This window comes from Triturus cristatus, chromosome 2_2 (genome assembly GCF_964204655.1).
Source record: "Triturus cristatus chromosome 2_2, aTriCri1.1, whole genome shotgun sequence".
Classification (NCBI taxonomy): domain Eukaryota; kingdom Metazoa; phylum Chordata; class Amphibia; order Caudata; family Salamandridae; genus Triturus; species Triturus cristatus.
In genome coordinates this window covers 1,040,759,742-1,040,779,204 of record NC_140582.1, presented here as the reverse complement: position 1 = coordinate 1,040,779,204, position 19,463 = coordinate 1,040,759,742, and the positions used below count along the sequence as shown (strand labels likewise).

Sequence of the window (19,463 nt, the reverse complement as noted above, 5' to 3'; positions counted from 1 at the left end):
CTGTAAGTCAAAGGGATCGCATTAAAGATGAAAGCGAATTCTGGTAGTATTGCCATTTTAATTATGTTGGCCCTCTCTAATATTGTGAGGGGGAGACATCCCAATGATCTTAGTAGTTTCTTAGTCTCGGTCAAAAGTTTGTCAAAACTCACTTGGGTCATCATGTCCAGGTCCTGTAATACCTGAACGCCCAGATATCTTATTTCCTGGGTATACATCATCAGGTTATCTGCATATAGTCTGTCTTTTTTCACCCATCCACTATGTATGAAATGGATAACGTCTTGGCTTTTCCTAATTCTATTTGCTGTAGGCTCAATATACAAATTGAAGAGCAAGGGTGACAACGGACACCTTTGCCACGTCCCTCTTCTTATATGAATCTGTTCTGTTAGTTTCCCATTTACTACAATTCTTGCAGTTAGCTCTTTCTAAATTGATCAAATTGCCCTTGAACATTCTTCTCCCAGGTTGTATTACTTGATCACATCATTTAGGAATGGCCTGCTCACCCTATCAAGATCCTTAGAGGCATCAAATGTCAGTATCATTAATTGAATTCTCTTTTCAGTAGCCATATCTTTTGCACTCACCATATCGTGTCCACTCACATAGTTGTCTCCCCTTTCTGAAGCCCTTTTGGTCTTTGTGCACTAGGCCCCCGATCAGGCACTCTTGTCTTTTTGCTAATAAATGTGTGTAGATCTTGTAATCTGTATTGAGTAATGAGATCAGCTTGTATAATTCACAAAGTTTAGGATCCTTATTTGGTTTTAAAATTACACTAATTGTTGCTTTATTCCAAGATCATTGCAGGGCGTGACCTTCAGAGAAAATACCTCCTAGTGAGCTGATTATTATCGAAGTTAGTTCCTCCTTTAAGACTACATACAACTCATTTGGTAGCCCGTGTTGGACCTGATGCTTTCCTTTCTTTAACACCTTGATTGCCTCCCTCACCTCTTCCAAACTTATACTCTGGTTTAAGCTCTGCAGAGTGTCCTCCCTAAGCCAAATCCTTATCTCATCTTCTGAGGCTTCTAAATCATTTGTATATAGTGCCTGGTAAAACCATGTAAAAGCCTGCTCTAAATCTGAGTCTTCTATGCACCATTTTCTGGATCCTTGGTCTTTAACTCTCTTGATGTTTTTAGCATCTTTCACTTTCATTTTCCAGGCTAATTGTTTTCAACATCCCTCCCCATATGTATAGTGAGCTCGCTTACTAGCCTCCCATTTTCTTAGCAGGATTCTTTCTAGATAGTCTGCTAGTTCCCCTCTTGCATCTTTAATTTTATTATTTAACATGGTCTGATTTTGAATATTACACTGTGTCAAGGTTTCTCTGGATTCCTTCAATTGTAAGTTCCAGTTCTCTCAGTCTATACTTAGCTGCTTTGTGTTTATATGTTGCCTGACGTGTTATTCTTCCCCTAACTGACCTTTTACATTGATCGTACCAGGGAACACCGGGTGGAGGATCAGCTCTTTGTGGGGTTCGCTGGAGCGAAAAATGGCTAGGCTGTGCAGAAAGTAGCCATCTCCCACTGGATGAGGTGCTGCATTAAAATCTGCCATGCACTGGCCAAAAAGCAGCCTCTGGAAAGACTGTGTGTTCATTCCACAAAGACCAAATCTGCTACCACAGCCTTGGCACGTGACTTTTCTGTCTTGGACATCCACCAAGCAGCTATGTGGGCTTCACTCCTTACATTCATGAAACACTACTTGTGAGAAGTTGCCCTGGCATATGCTGGTCACTAGTTATAGTGGCCACCTTGCACCAGTCCAATTCGACTCTTGGTAGATAGGTTTAAGACAACCTTTTAAAGAAAGCTATCCTAGTGGTAGCTGTGGAGTGCATTCTTCAGGCTAAGTCTCTGAGGAATGTAAAGCAGCTTGTTTTACCTTATAATCTCTTGAATTACCAAATGAAAAGACACCACACAGGTATATATATCAAATATATATGTATTTATTTCTAAATATACTCTACTAATCTCTTTATGAGATTAGAGCCAGGTAAACATTCAAAAGATCAATAGTTCTCAATAAATTAAGCACAAATATGGCTGTAGCCCTAGGGGCGTACCAGACCATATACTAAAAAAATGGTGTAACAAACTCGACTTGCAAAATGAAGAGGCCTAGGGCCTTGGGAATCGCTGGGGCTTCACTTCTGCAGTGTTAGCAGGTAAGTAATCAGCCCACAGGAGACGCATGCAGTGTCTGAACACTCACGCGGGTTTCCTATACGTTTCAATGGCAAATGTCGCGGTTTGTAATTTACAGTTTTAGGGCACTTCGCAAAAGTCAACAAGCAAGCAACTTACAGGGTAAGTATTTCGAGGGCCAACACACTCTGGGCACCGGAGTGCACGAGTTACCTCACCCAGGGAAGCCAGGTGCATAGGTGTCCTTTGGTGTCGGGTCGCGATGCTGTTTCCAATGGAGATCACTGAAGACTTGCTGCTTGTGACGACTGGAGAGGTGTCCGCTGGAATCCGAAGATGGATTGGAGTTGCAGAGGACCTAGAAATTGAGGGGACAGAGTTCAAAGTCACTTGCCAGTGACCGGTGGCCAGCAAGATGGATGACCACAGCTGTCGCGTCTCTTCAGGTCGATGATGGTGTTTTGTCTCTTCGCTCACGAGGTCCAGGAGGGATCGACGGTGACCAGCAGCTGGATTCGGAGGTTCCCACGACGTCTGCAGCTGATGACGGTGTCGGCACCCGGATTGGAGCCAACAAGCCTTGGCAACTGCAAGTCTCGTGTGGAGTGAAGATTGGCAATGGTGCAGACCAGCAAGGTCTGATGGACTTACCCAGCGAGGGTAAGTGAGGGCAGGCCCAGAGCAACCAGGCAAGCCCCTGAAGTTGATGTGGAAGTCTTCAGGTGAGTTACTAGCCAACGGGCAAGCAACCGCGAAGACGCCTTTGCAGGAAAAGTTTAACAACAGCCCACGGTCACTCGGGACGGGGTAGGCCGCTGATTCTCGGTACTAGACCTGCTAAGGACTTGGACAACAAATGGTCCAAAGCACAAGTTCGTTGAACGTAGATTAGGGCTTGCACTCGAAATCAGTGCACGGTTCCCTGGTATTGCTGTTCCTCGTCACTTGTGGGGTCCAGATGCCACAGCTTCGCTGGGGACTCAAAATGGCCGCCGAGAGGTCAGGAAATCCGCTTCAGGGGACGCAGGGACTTCGGGCTCCGGCGGGAGCGGTAAAGTTTGCAACCGTTGTCGAAGAGTTTTGGTGCCTGCCAAGCAGGGGAGTCACTCCTTGACTCCAAGGGAGATTCTTCAGTCTTCCAGAGATAGTGGAACGTCGAAGGGCCAGGATTCTTCTTTGTAGAGCGTCGTCCAGGTCTAATCTGAATTGCATTGGCAATGCTTGGTATCTCATAGTGAAGATAGGGGAGGGACTAGCTCTATGACCACTCCTCTAGGAGGGTCAGGGTAGTGGGTGGTTACACCCACTTCCCTTTGTCCAGTTTCGCGCCAGAGCAGGGGGGGCAGGTAGCCCCTGAACTGGTTTGAGCTGGCATATGCACAGAGGAGCCTACTGCTCCCCCAGTGCAGGACTTCAAAGGCACTCTAAGAGTGCACCCACCCAGCTCCAATACACTAAATCCTGTCTGGGAGGTGGTAACACCTCCCTGTGACAGGATACCCTTTGTTGGACTTACTCCACTGCGAGTTTCAGTCAGCAGCAGGAGGGCAACCCGGTGTCTGTGCTGGTGGCATCCATTTTGTGATGCCAGGGCTCTAGAAGATTTCTACCGTGTAGTACAGTGGGTACATGTCGTCCCCTCTAGAAGGGTGGGATCCTACTCCCACACCAGTTACTGGTGTGGGGGTAGGATTCCAAGTTGTTTGACACCAAACACGACATGTTTTGATGCAGTCATTCCAAAGTTAGCATTTACCGCGAGGTTATAATTCACTTAAGAGTATATGGTTTAACCGCATCCACAAACAGCAGCAGAGAATAGACTCTGCTAGCTGCCGAGGGGTCCTGCTCAGGCAGAAGCACCCCCTCACATAGTAAACCAAGCACCCTGCCCTCAGGATAGTTAGGGCCTACTAGAGGGGTGACTTATAGGTTTATATGTGTGTGTATGGTGAGATATAGGTAACCTATACCTCAGTGAGGAGTGCTAACACTACCTCACACAGGCTGCAGTAGCAGGCCTGTGGTGTCAGATTGTGAATGCTTCCCAGGGGTGGCATAATACATGCTGCAGCCCCTGGTAGACCTGTGAAGTACCAATGCCCTGGGTACCTAAGGTACCATATACTAGGGGCTCACAAGGCACCACAGTATCCAATCACTAGTGCATCTAATATGCACACCAAGTTGTTTAGAGAGATCAGTGAGACTGGGGCCCTGATTAGCAGGGACCCAGCCAGACTATAGTCAGAAACCAGTGTATACATCAGAAAAAAAGTGGGGGCAACATAAGTGCAGATCCTACTCTCCTACACAACTGTCTAGACAACAAAGTTTGCAAAGATGGGCTTTTCGCCTGCTCAGTCCTAGAGGACCTTTTGGTTTGAGTCCATTCACAGACCCACCCCCAAGTAGGTAATGCTTTGTTATCTATTCAAAGGGTGAGGAATCTGCAGTTAGAAGTCTCTGTCAGAAGAGCAAGTAACTTACCTTTGGTTACACTCTTTCTGGTAGATACTCTATCTAACTGCAGATTCTTCACCGATCCTCTCCATTCTGTGCATTGAACTCTGTCCTTTAGTAAGATCCTATAGGAAACTGGGTTACTGGTTGAGGGAGTGAAACCATTCTTAAGCAGTAGCCCCAATACCCGTCAGGGTGAAACACAAGCAGACCCCAAATTAACCTGTGCTTAACCCTCTGTTAGCTTGGCACAAAGCAGCCAAGCTTAACTTAAATGCATTGTATAAAGTAGTATGCAGCAAGTTCAAACAGTAAACAAAAGTGAAAACACAACAGAAGAAAAAGCCCACACCAATTTAGAAAAATAGTGTAACATTTAATAAATTATTTGAGACCATACAACAAAGATCCGATCGGTAGAAACAGAGATATGCAATTTTTAAGATTTCAGTGAAAATAGCAGCTAAAAGCACAAAGTGCTAAATATGGATATCTAGTGCCGCCGAACTGGTAGAAAGTCACAAGTTCAGACCGACTGCAATGAAGTGCATGCTGGATATAGGGACAAAGTTTGGCCCACTCAACAAAGTGTTTGTGGAGCGCTGAAAGATTTCGATTTGAGGATTTGTTGCACAGTAGAGGTTTAGAGGAAGCTGGGGGGGCTGCGATACAAAGTCCTGCGTTGTTATCGATGATGCCATCGATGACAAGGTGCTTGCAAATGAGAAGACCGGCATCGAGATGCATCACGCAGCGGCAGTTCCGAGGAGGCTGCAGGCTGAGATGTGGAGCTCTGCGTCTGAGAAGTGGGGCGCTGGGGCAGTTCTGATGCGGCTGCGAGGACATGCATTGTGCTGCATCTGTTCCGCTCACAGGACCACAGCTGGGCTGGCAGAGCACCTACAGGCCCACTTACAAAGGTCCAAAACTGACTGGCACCACTTGGGTGATATGACTCACAGCAGACAGAGTTCTGGTGCTGGGTTCAAGGTGGCTAGAGCCTTTTCTGTCTCTGAGGCTCTGATCAGAAGGCCACTCTGGCAGTCCTACGTTCAAGATGCAGACCCAGTCCTTTTCACTCGGGCAGCAGGGCAACAGAGTAGCATTCCTTCTTGCAGATCAGCACAGCAGTCCTTCTGAGTCTTCCACAAGTTCAGAGGTGTACTGAAGGGTTGGGTCTAAATGCCCATTGTTTATGCCTGGTGCCCACTTTGAAGTAGGAGACATTTCTAGAAACTTCCCCCCCCCCGAGGTGCTTGGAATTTCCTGCCACACTGCCCTGGCCCCAGATTATCCGGGATCAAAAAAGACTAGTGTTAAAACCTTTGTGAGTGTACTCAGGCAGACCCTTTGTCATGTGTAAGTGTGGTAGGTGACAGCTATTCCACCCTTTCAAGTCAGAGATGGCCCATCCTGCCAAAACCTATTGCCCCTTTTTTCTCAGTGACTGGGAGCAATACACAAAGGTCAAATGCCAGCTACCCCTTATCATTTGACCCAGGATACAGGCTGTCGGCACCAAATGGTTAGGACAAGAAAACATCAACCTTCTAAAATTGGTATTTTTAGAATTGTGACTTAAAATGCGACTTCATTAAAGACAGTTTTAAATTGCAATTCTTTAGCTACCAAACTCAACATTCCTCTCTGCTTCTACTTGAAAGTTTAAATGTAATAACGGAACCCAATGTGATCCTATGGGAGAGGTTGGCCTCACAGTAGTGAAAAACAAATGTAGGAGTTTTGTCTGTGAGGACAAATACAGCTTAAAAGTACATGTCCGTCTTTATTTTTTATTTTTTAAATACAGTGCACCATTCCCTCTGGGCCGTGTACGGCCTATCCGAGGGGTGACTTATAAATATTAAAATGGGAGGTTTGGGCCTGGCAAGCGGTTTATCTTGCCTAGCTGAAATGGCAGTTTAAAACTGCACACACAGGATGCAGTGGCAGGCCTGAGACATGTTTAAAGGGCTACTTTATTGGATGGCACAATAGGTGCTGCAGGCCCAGTAGTAGCATTTAATTTACACTCCCTTGGTACAGGTGATACTACTTTTTCTTAGGGAGTTAGAAGTAAATAGGCCAATTGTGTATATGCCAATTTTACCATGTTTAAAGGAGAGAGCAGAAGTATTTTAGCACTGGTTAGCGGGTAGAAGTATTCCTTAATCTACAAGTTAACGTTTTTGTTGATATAAATGTATTTGGCATTCATTATTTCTTATACGATTTTTAGGCCTGCTACCCTCTTGTGCTGTGGATTCCCTTGGAATCTACATTGACATGCCTCTGGTGATAATTTTTACAACCAGCCAGGACAAAAAGTGGAAATGCTGCCAGATTTATTCTTGATGACATTGCCTCAACTAGCTTTAGTCACTACTCGTGCCCCCAACAAAAATGACTTGGCACTCTTCTGATTATCTCAGTTGCCATATAATACGTTTATCTCCACCTACGTTCAAGAAGGATCGCATGTCTTTATTAAGGGGCTCCTATACAAAGTTTTGCAGACTTTCCTTAGTGTTTGAAAAATGTTACCTCAGTATCCACATAAAATAAATGTATAAACGTGAGGAAGTGAATGATAATTGAATGCCATTAGTTCTGTATGTAGTTGGATTTGGAACACTGGAAGTATGAGTTCAGAAACATTTGTACATTTTATGACAGATGATTGCTTGATGACATTTGTGATAAGCAGTATCTATGTATTTACAATTCTTAGTCCTGAAAGGTACTTGTTATGTGTGCCGAAAAATGTCCTTTAATTTGTAGTATCTGTTTTGCAGAAGGCATAGTCTATCCACTACCAAACTGCTGAGCCCTCAGATCACCGGAGACCTTGAAGAATCCAAGGTAGAATCCAAACTTGGAATGTGCAATCGGGAAATAGTTCGAAGAGGAGCACTCATTCTTTTTTGTGATTATGTTGTAAGTATAAAAGTGCTAACAATTTTCTATAAGTACATGATTTCTTCAACATGTGAATGAGTTCATATTCATAACCTTCTCTAGACAGTCCTCATTCCAAGGTTTATTTAGAAGACGTTGCAAATGAGTTATTAGCAGTGGCCTCTAGGCACAAAAACACACAATGATAACAAATTATTTTGACAGGTATCTTTTTAGATAATTTCAAACATGCTATAGATCAACCATCATTATTATTTTTTTTTTAAACTTCTCTGGACCTGTCAGATCCCAAAATGTATCGCCCTATCTCTTTATTGTCCTACATTTTGAAGCTCAGAGAGAAAACAATCTCTTCACAGCTTCACAAATGATTGAAGAGGACCTGTATCTGCATGAGAGCAAGCAGGATTAAGACCTGGTTGATGTATCGAGTTGGTGGCCAAACCAGCCATTGATGATCTACATATGTTGGTGGATGTAGGCGACTGGGGAATCCTAATATTGTTGGACAGCTCTGCCGCCTTCAACACCATCAGCACTGCAATACTTCTTCAGTGCCTTACTATGTTTGACATTTAAAGCACTGCATTGGCCTGGATTGCTTATGTCCTCCCAAGGCAGATCACAATCAATCCACCTTGCCCTGTTTACGTCCAGTCAAATCTTCCATTAGGTTTTCTGCAGGGGGCTATAATTTCATCCTTGATGTCCCTGCAGTTCATCCTCTACCTGAGTCTTTAACAGTAGACTTTTCCAAGTCAAGTCATACTTGTATGCCGACAACGCTCCGTTTTTTTCAGCTTTCCAATCCGAGTGAGGCTGCATCAGTATTAGAAACCTCTCATAAATGAAGGAAACCGAAATGTCTGAAATCACATCCCATTAAAACTGAAATCCTTCCTATTTATAGGCTTCATCTTCGTGGCCCTCTTCTTGACTGTTGCCCAGACTCGGTATCTTGTGCTCAAAATCTGGCTGTTGTACTGAATTTAAATCTCACGTTTGAATCCCAGGTTTCTCCAGTAATGAACCATGTATGTTTTAGTTGAAACAGTTTCAAATAATTCTCCTCTTCCTTGTGTTTCCACATGGAGTGATTGTTTTCAGTGCCTTTATTCAGTCTAGGAAAGACTTTCGCATCTGTTTATCTTGGCCTTCTCCACTGTCCCTAGAAAAACTGCATAATACTGCTGTTAGGCTTGTTTTCCACTTTTAAAAAACGTGACCTTTTTGTAAGCTCCGACATCAACTTCATTGATAATCCATAAATAAGGTCACTGACTTTAAAGCAACAGCTTCATGCATAAAGCTTTTCATGGCACATCAGCATTTTTATCGGATTTTTGTTTTAAATCATCCACCCAGCAGCTTCAGCTGTCCATCAGTTTAACTCTTTCTGTTCTGAAATTTAAAATATGTAATGGGGTTGGAAGGTTCTTCCATGTCGTGGGACACTCCTTGTGGAACACATTACCATTATCTATCCATTCAGAAACTGCTTAAAAGTGGTCTGTGCTAACTATAAAGTGTAACATGATCTTTAATGTCTGCCAGTACCAGGTATCACTAGCATCAAGAGACTTTACCTTTGAACGATTGTGCACTTTACATATAAACCATTAATACATAAGCAAATTATATAAATTATGCAAACTCATACCTGTCTCCTCTGCACTGCCAAAGCTATGCAGAAGTCCTTTGCAAAAAATCTTGAAAAAAGAAAACTGAGCAGAGGGTACTAACATTTTGAAACGGGGAACTGTGCATTAAATAATACTTATGCATTTTTTCATCAGATTGTAGCAGGTTTGTGTTAAATTTATTTTGAGTTTCATTTGCTGTTCAGTATTGGAGGTGTTTTCATCCATTTTCTGTCATCGATGGTATCCTCTTCTTTCTAAGATCAGCTCTTTCATTCATTCCAATTTCATAAATTTTTCACCTTAACCTGGGACTTTCTGTTATAGTTAACTGTAATTATAGCTATTTAAAAAAAATTGTTTAAGAATTCTTAAACACCTAGGTGTCACCTATCACGATTAAATTAACAGGTATTTTTTTCTCTTAAATTTCTTGTTCTAAATCTTCCTCTTACCCATCTAAAATAAATTAGCAGAATGGTCCTTGCCTGTGGGATGCAGGGCGATCCTGTTGGTAACTCCTTGCGTTCTTGGCTTTAGCCCTTACTACATGTGAGTGAGCACAGAGAGACAATAAAAAAAGGATAATTTCGTAATAGGGGCCTGTATTGCCTTTGAGTGGTTCTAGTGACATTTGGAATACACGAGGTCGAAGGATTTCTTTATAAATGTCACCTTCGCCCCTATATAGGACCATATTACACGTCACTTGGCATGTATTTTTCATATTACATAACTGAATAATTGATTTTAGTACTTTTTAGAAAGTTTTAAACATTATCCTTTTAGTATTCATTATTTTCCTCAGACTGCATATATGTCTGTCAATGTTTTGAGAGGTGTGTTTTTGGGGGATCGTATGTTAATATATAAAATGTGTTTTTGTCTTTTTTTTTTTTTTTTTTGCAACAATGTGTAATAATATAAGTCACATTTTTCATGCAAAGCACATTGTAAGAAAATTAAAAACATGGGCTCTAAAATCAGCTTTTTTTCTTCTGGAGAAAATTGATACATTAGAGTAGGTCTGCGGACAACATGACGTTTCAGGCCTTGAAAAAGGGCATGTACCCCAATTAACATTTTATTACATTCCAGGATTCGCTGGGGAAATTTGAGTTGGGCCTGTGGCACATACTGCACTATGCCGGCTTGGCCAAACTGGCCAGGGAGACCTGGACCACCTTTCCGGAAGCGCAGGCATCTTCCTGCACGCTGGGAATCCTATTGACCTACGATGCTGGTCGGCACTGATGTCTTTATCATACAATGCAATGGTGGGTGATGCAGCGGAATACCCGTTGTGGGCTTGGGCGACCTGAATTTGCCACTAGTGGACATGGACTGGCTGCGCATATGTACACTCTCCATAACTGTATCCAGCAATGCTCGATTCAAGTTGGTCCACTAAACTTTCCTGCATCTCACTTACATGGCTTCCCTGAAGGTGTTCAAAATATCCCAGGCCAGGTTAGATGCCTGTCCGCCATGTGGGAGATCATGGGCTGACTTTTTACACTTGGCCTGTGGGTGTCGGCCGGTGCAAGACGTTTGGGTGCAGATAGCTGAGAAACACCCCACCTTCTTGCAGTGCTCCCTCACCCCCCAGTCTTGCCTTTTGGGTAACATAAGCAGACCTAAAGGGCGAAAGTTGGCATATAAGTACCCCAGCTTGTTCTGGTCCTTGCCCGCACAGAGTGGTCATAACATGGATGGGTCAGCGTGATCCGGAGATTGAAAGCTGGCAAAAGGATGTTGCGGAATGAACAATAGCGGAAGAGGTTCACATGAAACTAAGTAAGGGAGATGAGAAAGTAGAGGATGATCTGCAAATATGGAGGGCCCTGGGAGACAGGTTCCTGAAATGTGGATACGTTTCATACTGTAATGTACCTACTGGCATGGAAAACTATTCCCTGAGTGGTCTTGGGATGGAGTCGAGGGGTACCTCATGACTGGGGTGTGGAGGATGCTTCTGTTGTGCACAAATCGATGTTCTGCCCCTGTGTGGACATCTGTTATTGCATATACTGATGTGATTCGGTGCTCTTTTCGATCCACTGCGTGAAGTGGCGGAAGTTCATTGCTGCAATTTTGGTGCACCTGAAATTATGGAGGTTTAAAAAAAGCACAAACTATAGAGTAGGACTAACAAGACATGTATGAATATAGAAAACAAAAGTGCAACATGAAACAGTGTAACTTTTTGCTGTCAGGGTTCGGCGTTTACTATGCTAATTTTCAGACACAGGGGTGGATTTATTGGTAGATGCTTGCATCAAGGCTGGGTCTTCAAGGGAGAGATTGTCTGGTGTTCCGATTAATGGTCTAAGAGCAGCACTGTCATTGTGAAATCATTTTTTTTTTACCAGCACTGAAAGGGTGACAACATGGTGTGTTTAACTTTATTTGTTTAGGGATGCCAATTATACTGCAAAGGAATTTAGCACTGTGATTTGTGGGAATTAATTTGCAGTTTAATCTCTTTTCTGTGAACTACAAGCTTTGAAACTACTGGCAAGCATTCAATAATTAGTCTTAACAGGGGGGCGTGGCCAAGCCGAGCGCGAAGATGGCCGCCTAGTAGCTCAGCTCCGCAGACCGAGCCAAACATCCGTACAAATATCCGCTCATCTGTCTCCAAATTGCTGCGGAACTACCTCGAGCTACCTCCGGAAGGGCCAGCCAATCTTTTGATGCCCGTTGTTGACCCGGGGGAGCAGCGAGTGACCTTCTGTGCGACCTGCGTCATCGGGCTGGACAGGGCCCAGGGAGCTACCGCGCGGCCTGCCGGCTGCGGGTGAGCTCGGCGCCGGAGACCTCCCGAGCACCTGGAGGGCCGAGAACTGCTGTGCAACACCCCACTGCATCGAGCGGGTAAACCCGGACCGTGACTGTTGCCCGCTGCGGTCTCTGAGAGGCGGTGTGTGGCGCCGTAGTGGTCCGGAGCCACGGCGGATCGAGGACCGTAGGGGACCAGTGAGGACATCCCCGCTATGTTGACTGTGGTGTCAGCGGCGGCCTCTAGCATAGCAGACTGTGGCCGGGGAACAGGCGGGAGAGGAGGGTGTCCGCCACAGTGCTGGTCGGAAGGCGCCACATCAACACCCCACGCTTTTGATCTCCCGGGGGCCCCAAACTGCCTCACGTGCCTGGGACTCTGCTGAGACAGAACCACAACGCCGCGGTGGTGGCGATCAGCAGCATACTTCTATCCCTGTCCTCTGGGCCCTTTAAGCTCGGGCTGCGGCCAGCGCTAGAAGACCATCGTGGTCCTATGCTACATGAAGTGACCGGGGCTTAAATACTGGGGCTGTGGGGACTCCCGAGCTTACCTGTGATCTCGTGCTGTGGCCTCGCGCAGCTGACCGCCATTACCACCACACCACCGCCCATCGCTTGCTGTTGACAGTCTCCTGCTACCCAGCCCTCTCTCTCCCCCCACTGCTGCCATCGATGCATGGCTGTGGTGCGCACCCCGTGCGACCTTGCGCTGGCCTGAAGAACGCTCTGGGGCTGATAGGTCGCTTTAGCGCCCACCAGTGATATCGCCCTGGTCCCCCGCGAACTATCCAGTGCAACGGGAAAATACTGGAGCCTCTCTTCCTAGCATCCACATCTTGGCCTCTGTATCCATCACAGAAGCGCTCAAAGAGTGAGTCTTATATCCGCCATGGCGGGGGGGCGTGGGTCAAAGGCGGCCCACCAGGCCAAGCTGATGAAATTTGCCTGGGATGGGGGTTCCGGCTCTAGCCCTAAATGAGGGTCTGCCCCTCCCGACAAACCTGAATCTGGAGGGAAGAAGATGGACCCGGCATTGCAAGACATTCTTGACGCCGTCACTACCGTCCGCACGTCCTTGGAATCACGGATCGACACTGTCTCCACCAAGGTGTCACTCATCAGGGAGGACATGCGTAATATGAACTCCTGACTCAAGGACGTTGAAATAAAGGCCACCTCCCTGGTAGAAGATACGTCCGAACTGTAGAAGAAGGTGGACGACCTGCAGACATATGCCGCAAAACTCGAGGCGCAGCTGGATGATTATGAAGGACGCTCCCGGCGCAACAACGTCCGCATAATAGGTGTGCCGGAAGGGCCGTCTGCGGACCTCTTCGTGGAAGACTTGATCACTAACCACCTCAAACCACGTGGGCTCTCTAACTTCTTCTCGGTGGAGCTGGCGCACCGGGTGCCTGGTGGCCGACCACATCCTGGAGCCCCCCACGGCCGCTCCTCGCCCGGACTTTCAACTTCTGCGACCGAGATGTTATCCTGCAATGTGCCTGCTCCGCCCCGCGAGTGGAATTTCAAAACAGCCGTATCACCTTTCCCGACTTCACCCTCAATGCCTTGCCCTTCGAACTGCGAAACATCGGTGACCTTAGGCTTAAAACCTTGTTATTTAAGTAATCTTTCAGCTGGGTCAGTGCCCTTCTGTCTCTACCATTTGGCTTCCGCGCCGGGACACTTCCGAGTAGCCATGCGCGTTATAAATGGAGGTTAACATAGCATAACATAACAAGGTGCAACGACGAAGCTTCCTGGAAGTTAAAAAAGCGCTTCGTGACAAGCATGTGAAGTATGCGATGATGTTCCCGGCCAAGTTGAGGGTGGAAGCTGATGGAAAATGCTGGTTTTTCAACACTCCGGAAGAGACCTGGGACTGGTTGGAGGGATGGCGAACGGCGGGGCGACGTGGCCGCCAGGCCCAGGGTTTGAGGATGAACGATGATACCCAAGCTTCTGGTGGAGGCTCGCCGCAAACGGACCTGATGGAGGCTGCAGGTGGTGCCGAATTAATGGTCTGTATGCTCTTTTTGGGAGGGGGCACTAACTCTGGTTGGACAGTGTACATCGAGGTTTGACTTAACTGTTCATACTGCATCAGATGGGTGTCATCCGAAGAGAGACTGTCCGAACTGTTGTTGTGGACTAGAACTCGTACCCGTCCTCCTGCAGACCATGTGTAGGGTTGTGGGGCATACGCTTGGCCCTTGACAGTGTTTATGATGCTAATACGTTCTGGCTGATCTGATAGAGACTACTAGCCGCAGATTCCTTCACGTAGAATTATCCCCAGGCGGAAGACTGGAGCCGGAATCTTTTTGCCACAGCATCCCTGCTTGCCAGGGGGCGGGTCGATACCACGCGACTCCGCCTAGGCGTCATCCGCATATGTGACGTCAGCGAGGTCACATAAGCCCCACCCCGGCGCGCCTATGTCAGTTTTTTCCTTTTCCACGTGCAACGCGGATCTGGTCTTGCTACGGGCCTGTTTTGGGCCCTTTTTTCTTCATCATTGTCCTTCTCTTGGCGGAACAGTGTGCGAATGCCTTCGGGCTTCAAAGCTTGCACGTCATGTGGGCGTCTTATGTCGGCGACGGGCCTTCATCGCATTTGTATGTGGTGTTTGGGGGAGGATCACGGCACCACGGATCGTGAGGCGTGCCAACAGTTGAAGCCGAAGTCGCGGCGGGAGCGCCGCATGAAACTTCTCTTGGCGCGTCTCTCCAGGTTGACCACCTCCCCTCGATCGGCAGACGGCTTCAGATACGGCCGTGGTCGTCGTCATTGTCCTTCCCTGATGTCGCGAGCGCGGCGGTCACCGGTGGGTAAGTGTCGCAGTTTGTCCACGGGGGCCGGGTTTCGGCCTGCCGGGGGCGTGGACTCTCCGCGGGGAATGCGGCCCCACGTGTCCTCCTACCCACCGTTTCCCGGTGATGGAGCGTCGAGAGTCCAGATGGAGACATATGCGGCGGCTTTGCAGGCCTTGCTGGAGTGTCCTCCTCCTCCTTCCCCTCCTGGGGCGTCAGCGGTTCCCTTGCCTTGCGCGGGGCCTTCCCCAGCGCCGACTGGGTTGGATCCAGGCTTGGAGGATGTGATGCTGTTTGGGTGCGGCTCCTCTGGGGTCGCTCCTTCACACCACGGCGTCTCTGCCTTGCCGCAAACTCCCACGGGAGTCCCTGTGGTGTCGCTTGAGGTCGCTGGGGTTCGGGTCGCATCCTGAGCCCCTCTCGGTCTCTTGACAAGGTGTCTAAGGCCGAGGTGACGCCGCTACGGTGCCAGCAGCTGCTGGACCGGGCGGCGCCACAGGGGTCGGTGAACTCTCCTCGTCCCGCTTCGGGTCGAGGTAGGGCGCGAACCCCTTGTCCCCCTCCGGGACTTTCTCATCCCTCCACGGAGACGGAGGTTGGGTCGGCCCTTGCGGTGCCGCATGGCTCGCCTGACCACCTCTGTCGTATACTGGGCCGAGGCTGGTGGAGGGCTTCGTGTCACTCCCCTGGTCCTTCTCGTCCCTTCACAAAGGCCTTTCCGACGCCGCCCCCTGCGACTCCGGCCCCGCTCCGGTCCCCGGCGCAGTGTGACTTCGAGGAAACCTATTAATTAGAGCAAAGGTTATCCCTATATTAATTTAAGGCCCTAGAGGAGGGAGTAGAAAAAGAATTTAACAAGGAAACCTCTATATATATTTAAATGAGTGATCTAGCTAGATTCTACATTGCCAAAGATTCCTGCCACATATCATACAATGTCATTTTATTATTCTGTGTAGACAAATTATGACTCCTTTTTTGATTTTTGAGCCAAATTTATGATATCTTTTAAACTTGATATCACATATAGTTAGAACAAACAAAACATTTTTATTTTTTCCTTTTTTAAGAAACAAAGCAATTTTTTTAACCACTATGATTTTGGTACAAACATATAACGTACTTCATGTTATAAAGTGGCATCCTAGACAAAAAAATCACTTGCATACTCATCCATACTTCCATTCATACAAGGCAATAAGCACTATCTAAAAGGAGGAAAATTAGGGGAAGTGTAATGGGAAACAAAAGACCCTCGAATTGGTCTCAATGTCGTCGTGTGCTGAGATAGATTGAAAACATTTTTTTTTGTTTTCTCCAGATCACCAAGATGGGAGATAACAATCTCCAGTATCACTGTACTGAAAGCAATTTCGCGGTCAACGAGCGTTTCAGTGGGAGACCACCTTCTTCAGGACCAACAGGAATTTATTAAAAAGTGAAATGTATATACAACTTGTCAGGATGTCTGTGAATCAGAATGTAAATTCAAAACAGCATGTTGTAGGAGCCAACTAAACGGTCTCTACAGAGATTCCAATTTCTGTGGCAACTCGGATAGGAGAAAGTTCAGAGGAAGAATTATTTCATGTCCGTTTCATTTTCTAAGGTCACAATAGTCAAATGCTGGTCAGGGCATGAAGCAGATGTTAGATTCTCTTTGTGCTTCTAAAGTCTTTTCTTTTTTTTATTTATTTTCCATTAAGGATACTATCCAATCCAATGTTATCTGTACGAGTTGAAGCCCTGCCGTCAGACGTTAGAAAGTGTTAAATTGTTAAACTTCGAGGAACCCTATCCAGTGTCTCCGTTCTGCCTCAGGCAGTGGACTCTACGGCTCCTGATAGGCGTCGAGTTGCGGATTCATCTAAGGACGCTCCCTCTTCTCCGGAGGCTGCCTGCATATTGGTGTTGTCCTCCCCGGAGACTGGCCGCCGAGTGGTGTCTTTTTCACCGGCATGGTCGAAGGGTGGCTCCCTGCCGTTTCTGAGGCCGCGGTGTTTGCCGGAGGAGCGGCAGGTCCCCCATTCCTCGGCTCCTCCTACCTTCCAGGTCTGGTCCCTGCCCGATCCGCTTGGCTTGAGGGACGGCCGCCTTAGTCTGCAGCCGTCGCCCACGGAGGAGCTGCTTTCTCCGCCGTGGGGCCTGACAGATGCGGGTGCGGCCTTTGCTCACGCGGTGTCCACGGCGGTGGATATTCTGCGCATGGGTGACCCGATTGCTCATTTTCCGACAGATCATCTCTTGGAGGTTCTCCACCAGGTCTGGTGGGAGGGAGATCTTTCTTCCCTTTGAGGGTTCGCTCCTTTCGACCCTGACAGGGGCTTGGGGGCGTCCTGCCTCAGGGATCCGGTGCCTCAGCACCTTCTACATCGGCACCTTCCGGCGCCGCGTGACCCTCCCTGTCTCTCCCCCCACCCCTCTGCCGCCAGTCCTCTTTTGCGGACTGCCTTTCCCTCCCTGCCGCCGCTGTTGACTCCGCCCACCCGGGAGGCCCGCTGGCTGAACGCTTGGGGGTGCAACATGTTTACCTTGACCAGCGCGGCCCTGCGGGCCCTGAACACCTTGTGTGTCCTGGCTAGGGCCTCCTCTTGTCTGTGGGACTTGGTTGAGTCTTTGGGTCCGCAGCTTCTCAGGAGACTGTTCAGGCGGACTTACGGCGTCATGTGCTGGATGGCCGGGAGCTAGCAGCGTTTATCCTTCACTCCGCTCTGGACATCTCGGAGGTGCTGGGACGGGCCATGGCTTCCTCCGTCGCCATGCTTGGCTTCGGGACGGCATCTTCTCCGAAAATATTCGGGAACGGCTCATTGATCTCCCTTCAATCTCGCCCCTCCCTCCCTTCCTCTTGCTGCTGGGGGTCCCTGCCCCTCTGCCGTCCTCTGTCTGGGGGTCACCTGGCCATGCCCTGCCCTTGATCCTTGGAGGATGGTTGCCCTCTGTGCTGGGGTGGCTTGGAGGGTTGTGGTGGTTGTTGTTGCTGTTGCTGTTGTTCTGTCTGTTCTGGGGTTGGCTCCCCTTCCCTATTTCCGGGTGGGGGTTGTAGGCCTGCTACAGGTGTCCTGCCTTTACATATGTTCCCTGTCTCCGGGGGAAGTGGGGGAAGGTGGTTACATGCTGGCATGATGGCTGCTCGGGGCTCTGCTCTGTTCTTCATTCCACCCCTGCCTTTGGAGGCTGCAGTGTTGCACCGCTCCTTATGGTGTCGCTTGTCTCTATTCTTTTCTACTCTTTCGCACACTGTTCCCCTGCTTCCACAGTTTGCCTGGTGGCTCTGCTTGGATAAGTTCTCCGAAGAAAACTGACGTAGGTGCACCGGGTGGGGCTTATGTGACCTCGCTAACGTCACGTACGCTGACGACACCTAGGCGGAGTCGCGTGGTATCGCCCCGCCCCCTGGCGTGCAGGTATGCTGTGGCAAAAAGTTTCCGGATCCAGTCTCATGCCTGGGGATAATTCTACGTGAAGGAATCTGCGGCTGGAATCGTCCCTACCAGATACATCATTACCGAAGGTAAGTAACTCGTACTTCTGGTTCAATGTTGGGGCAGATATTGATTCTTTGGGGTTGGTTGCTCGGTTTGGCCATACGGTCTCGCGAGCTCTCGGAAGGGTGGGCGATAGGCAGGCACTCTGCTAGTTTGGGGGGCGGGAGGTTGTGTTACCACCAAGCAGGGAGGCAGGGTGGGAGGTTTTGGGGAATCACACGTTGGGGAGGGTAGGGAGGGAGTGTTCTGGGGTGTTATTTTTAGTAATTGTTTTTATTTAGGCATGTTTTCTCCAAGGGGTCTCGAAAGCAAATGTTGACGGTATTGTTTTTCTTGCTGGCATGCCAGTTGTTTTTGTCTTTGTTTTGTTTCACATCGGTACACAATATTGTTCACCTCTCCACTATCCTACGCCATTCACTTGCCATTGGCACATGGGGCTCCCGCCTCTGCTTCACACACCCATGCTTGACTATCCAACATTACTTGGTTCCCACTAGTTGGATGTGATGATACGTGGTCTGAGACTTAATTTGTCCACTTGGAATGTTAATGGACTGGGCTATAAAATTAAGAGAGGCATTGTATTGCAGTACTCTAAGCGTAACGAGCTTGACCTGGTGTTATTGCAGGAGACACACCTGATTGGCAACTCCTGTGGCGCCCGGAATAGGAAACGGTACAAAATGGTGGTTCACTCTGGCTTCACTTCAGGCTCCAGGGGGGTGGGGATTTCTGATGGATACATCTGCCAGTGGATTCCTCACCTTGTGAATATCCCCTGCGCCAGCAACATTCGGAAACTTTTGTAGCAGTCCACGCCGATGGGGTCGAAGATGACGTCACAGAGGCACGGCTCCGCTCGCGACTCCACTGACGTCACCGGCTCCATAAGAAGACCTCGTCGGCGTGATGACGTCAGTTCCCTTTTTTCCGCGCCGACGACGCCAACGGATTTCGGGAATCGTTACTGGTAGCTTTACCTGTTACTTTGTGTTTATTCCGAAGTTTCTCTGTCTTTCTTCGAGAATGTCGGCAAGGAAGTCTGGTTTCAAGCCTTGCCATGAATGTGGCAAACACATGTCCATCACTGACCCGCATGACGACTGCGTTTGGTGTTTGTCATCGGACCACGATGTTGAAGGATGTTCGTGTTGCAGGAAGATGAGCTCGAAGGCT

At 48.0% G+C, this 19,463-nt stretch overlaps 1 protein-coding gene across 2 annotated transcripts in view; it reads left to right on the top strand.

Moving 5' to 3' along the window:
• HTT (huntingtin) overlaps window positions 1–19,463 on the top strand; it is a 2,065,683-nt gene that overhangs the window by 1,290,810 nt on the left and 755,410 nt on the right. For both annotated transcript variants that reach the window (XM_085642500.1, XM_085642499.1), the window contains one exon: window positions 7,433–7,574. In XM_085642500.1, the coding sequence (XP_085498626.1) occupies window positions 7,433–7,574 (142 nt within the window). The remainder of the gene's footprint in view (window positions 1–7,432; window positions 7,575–19,463) is intronic.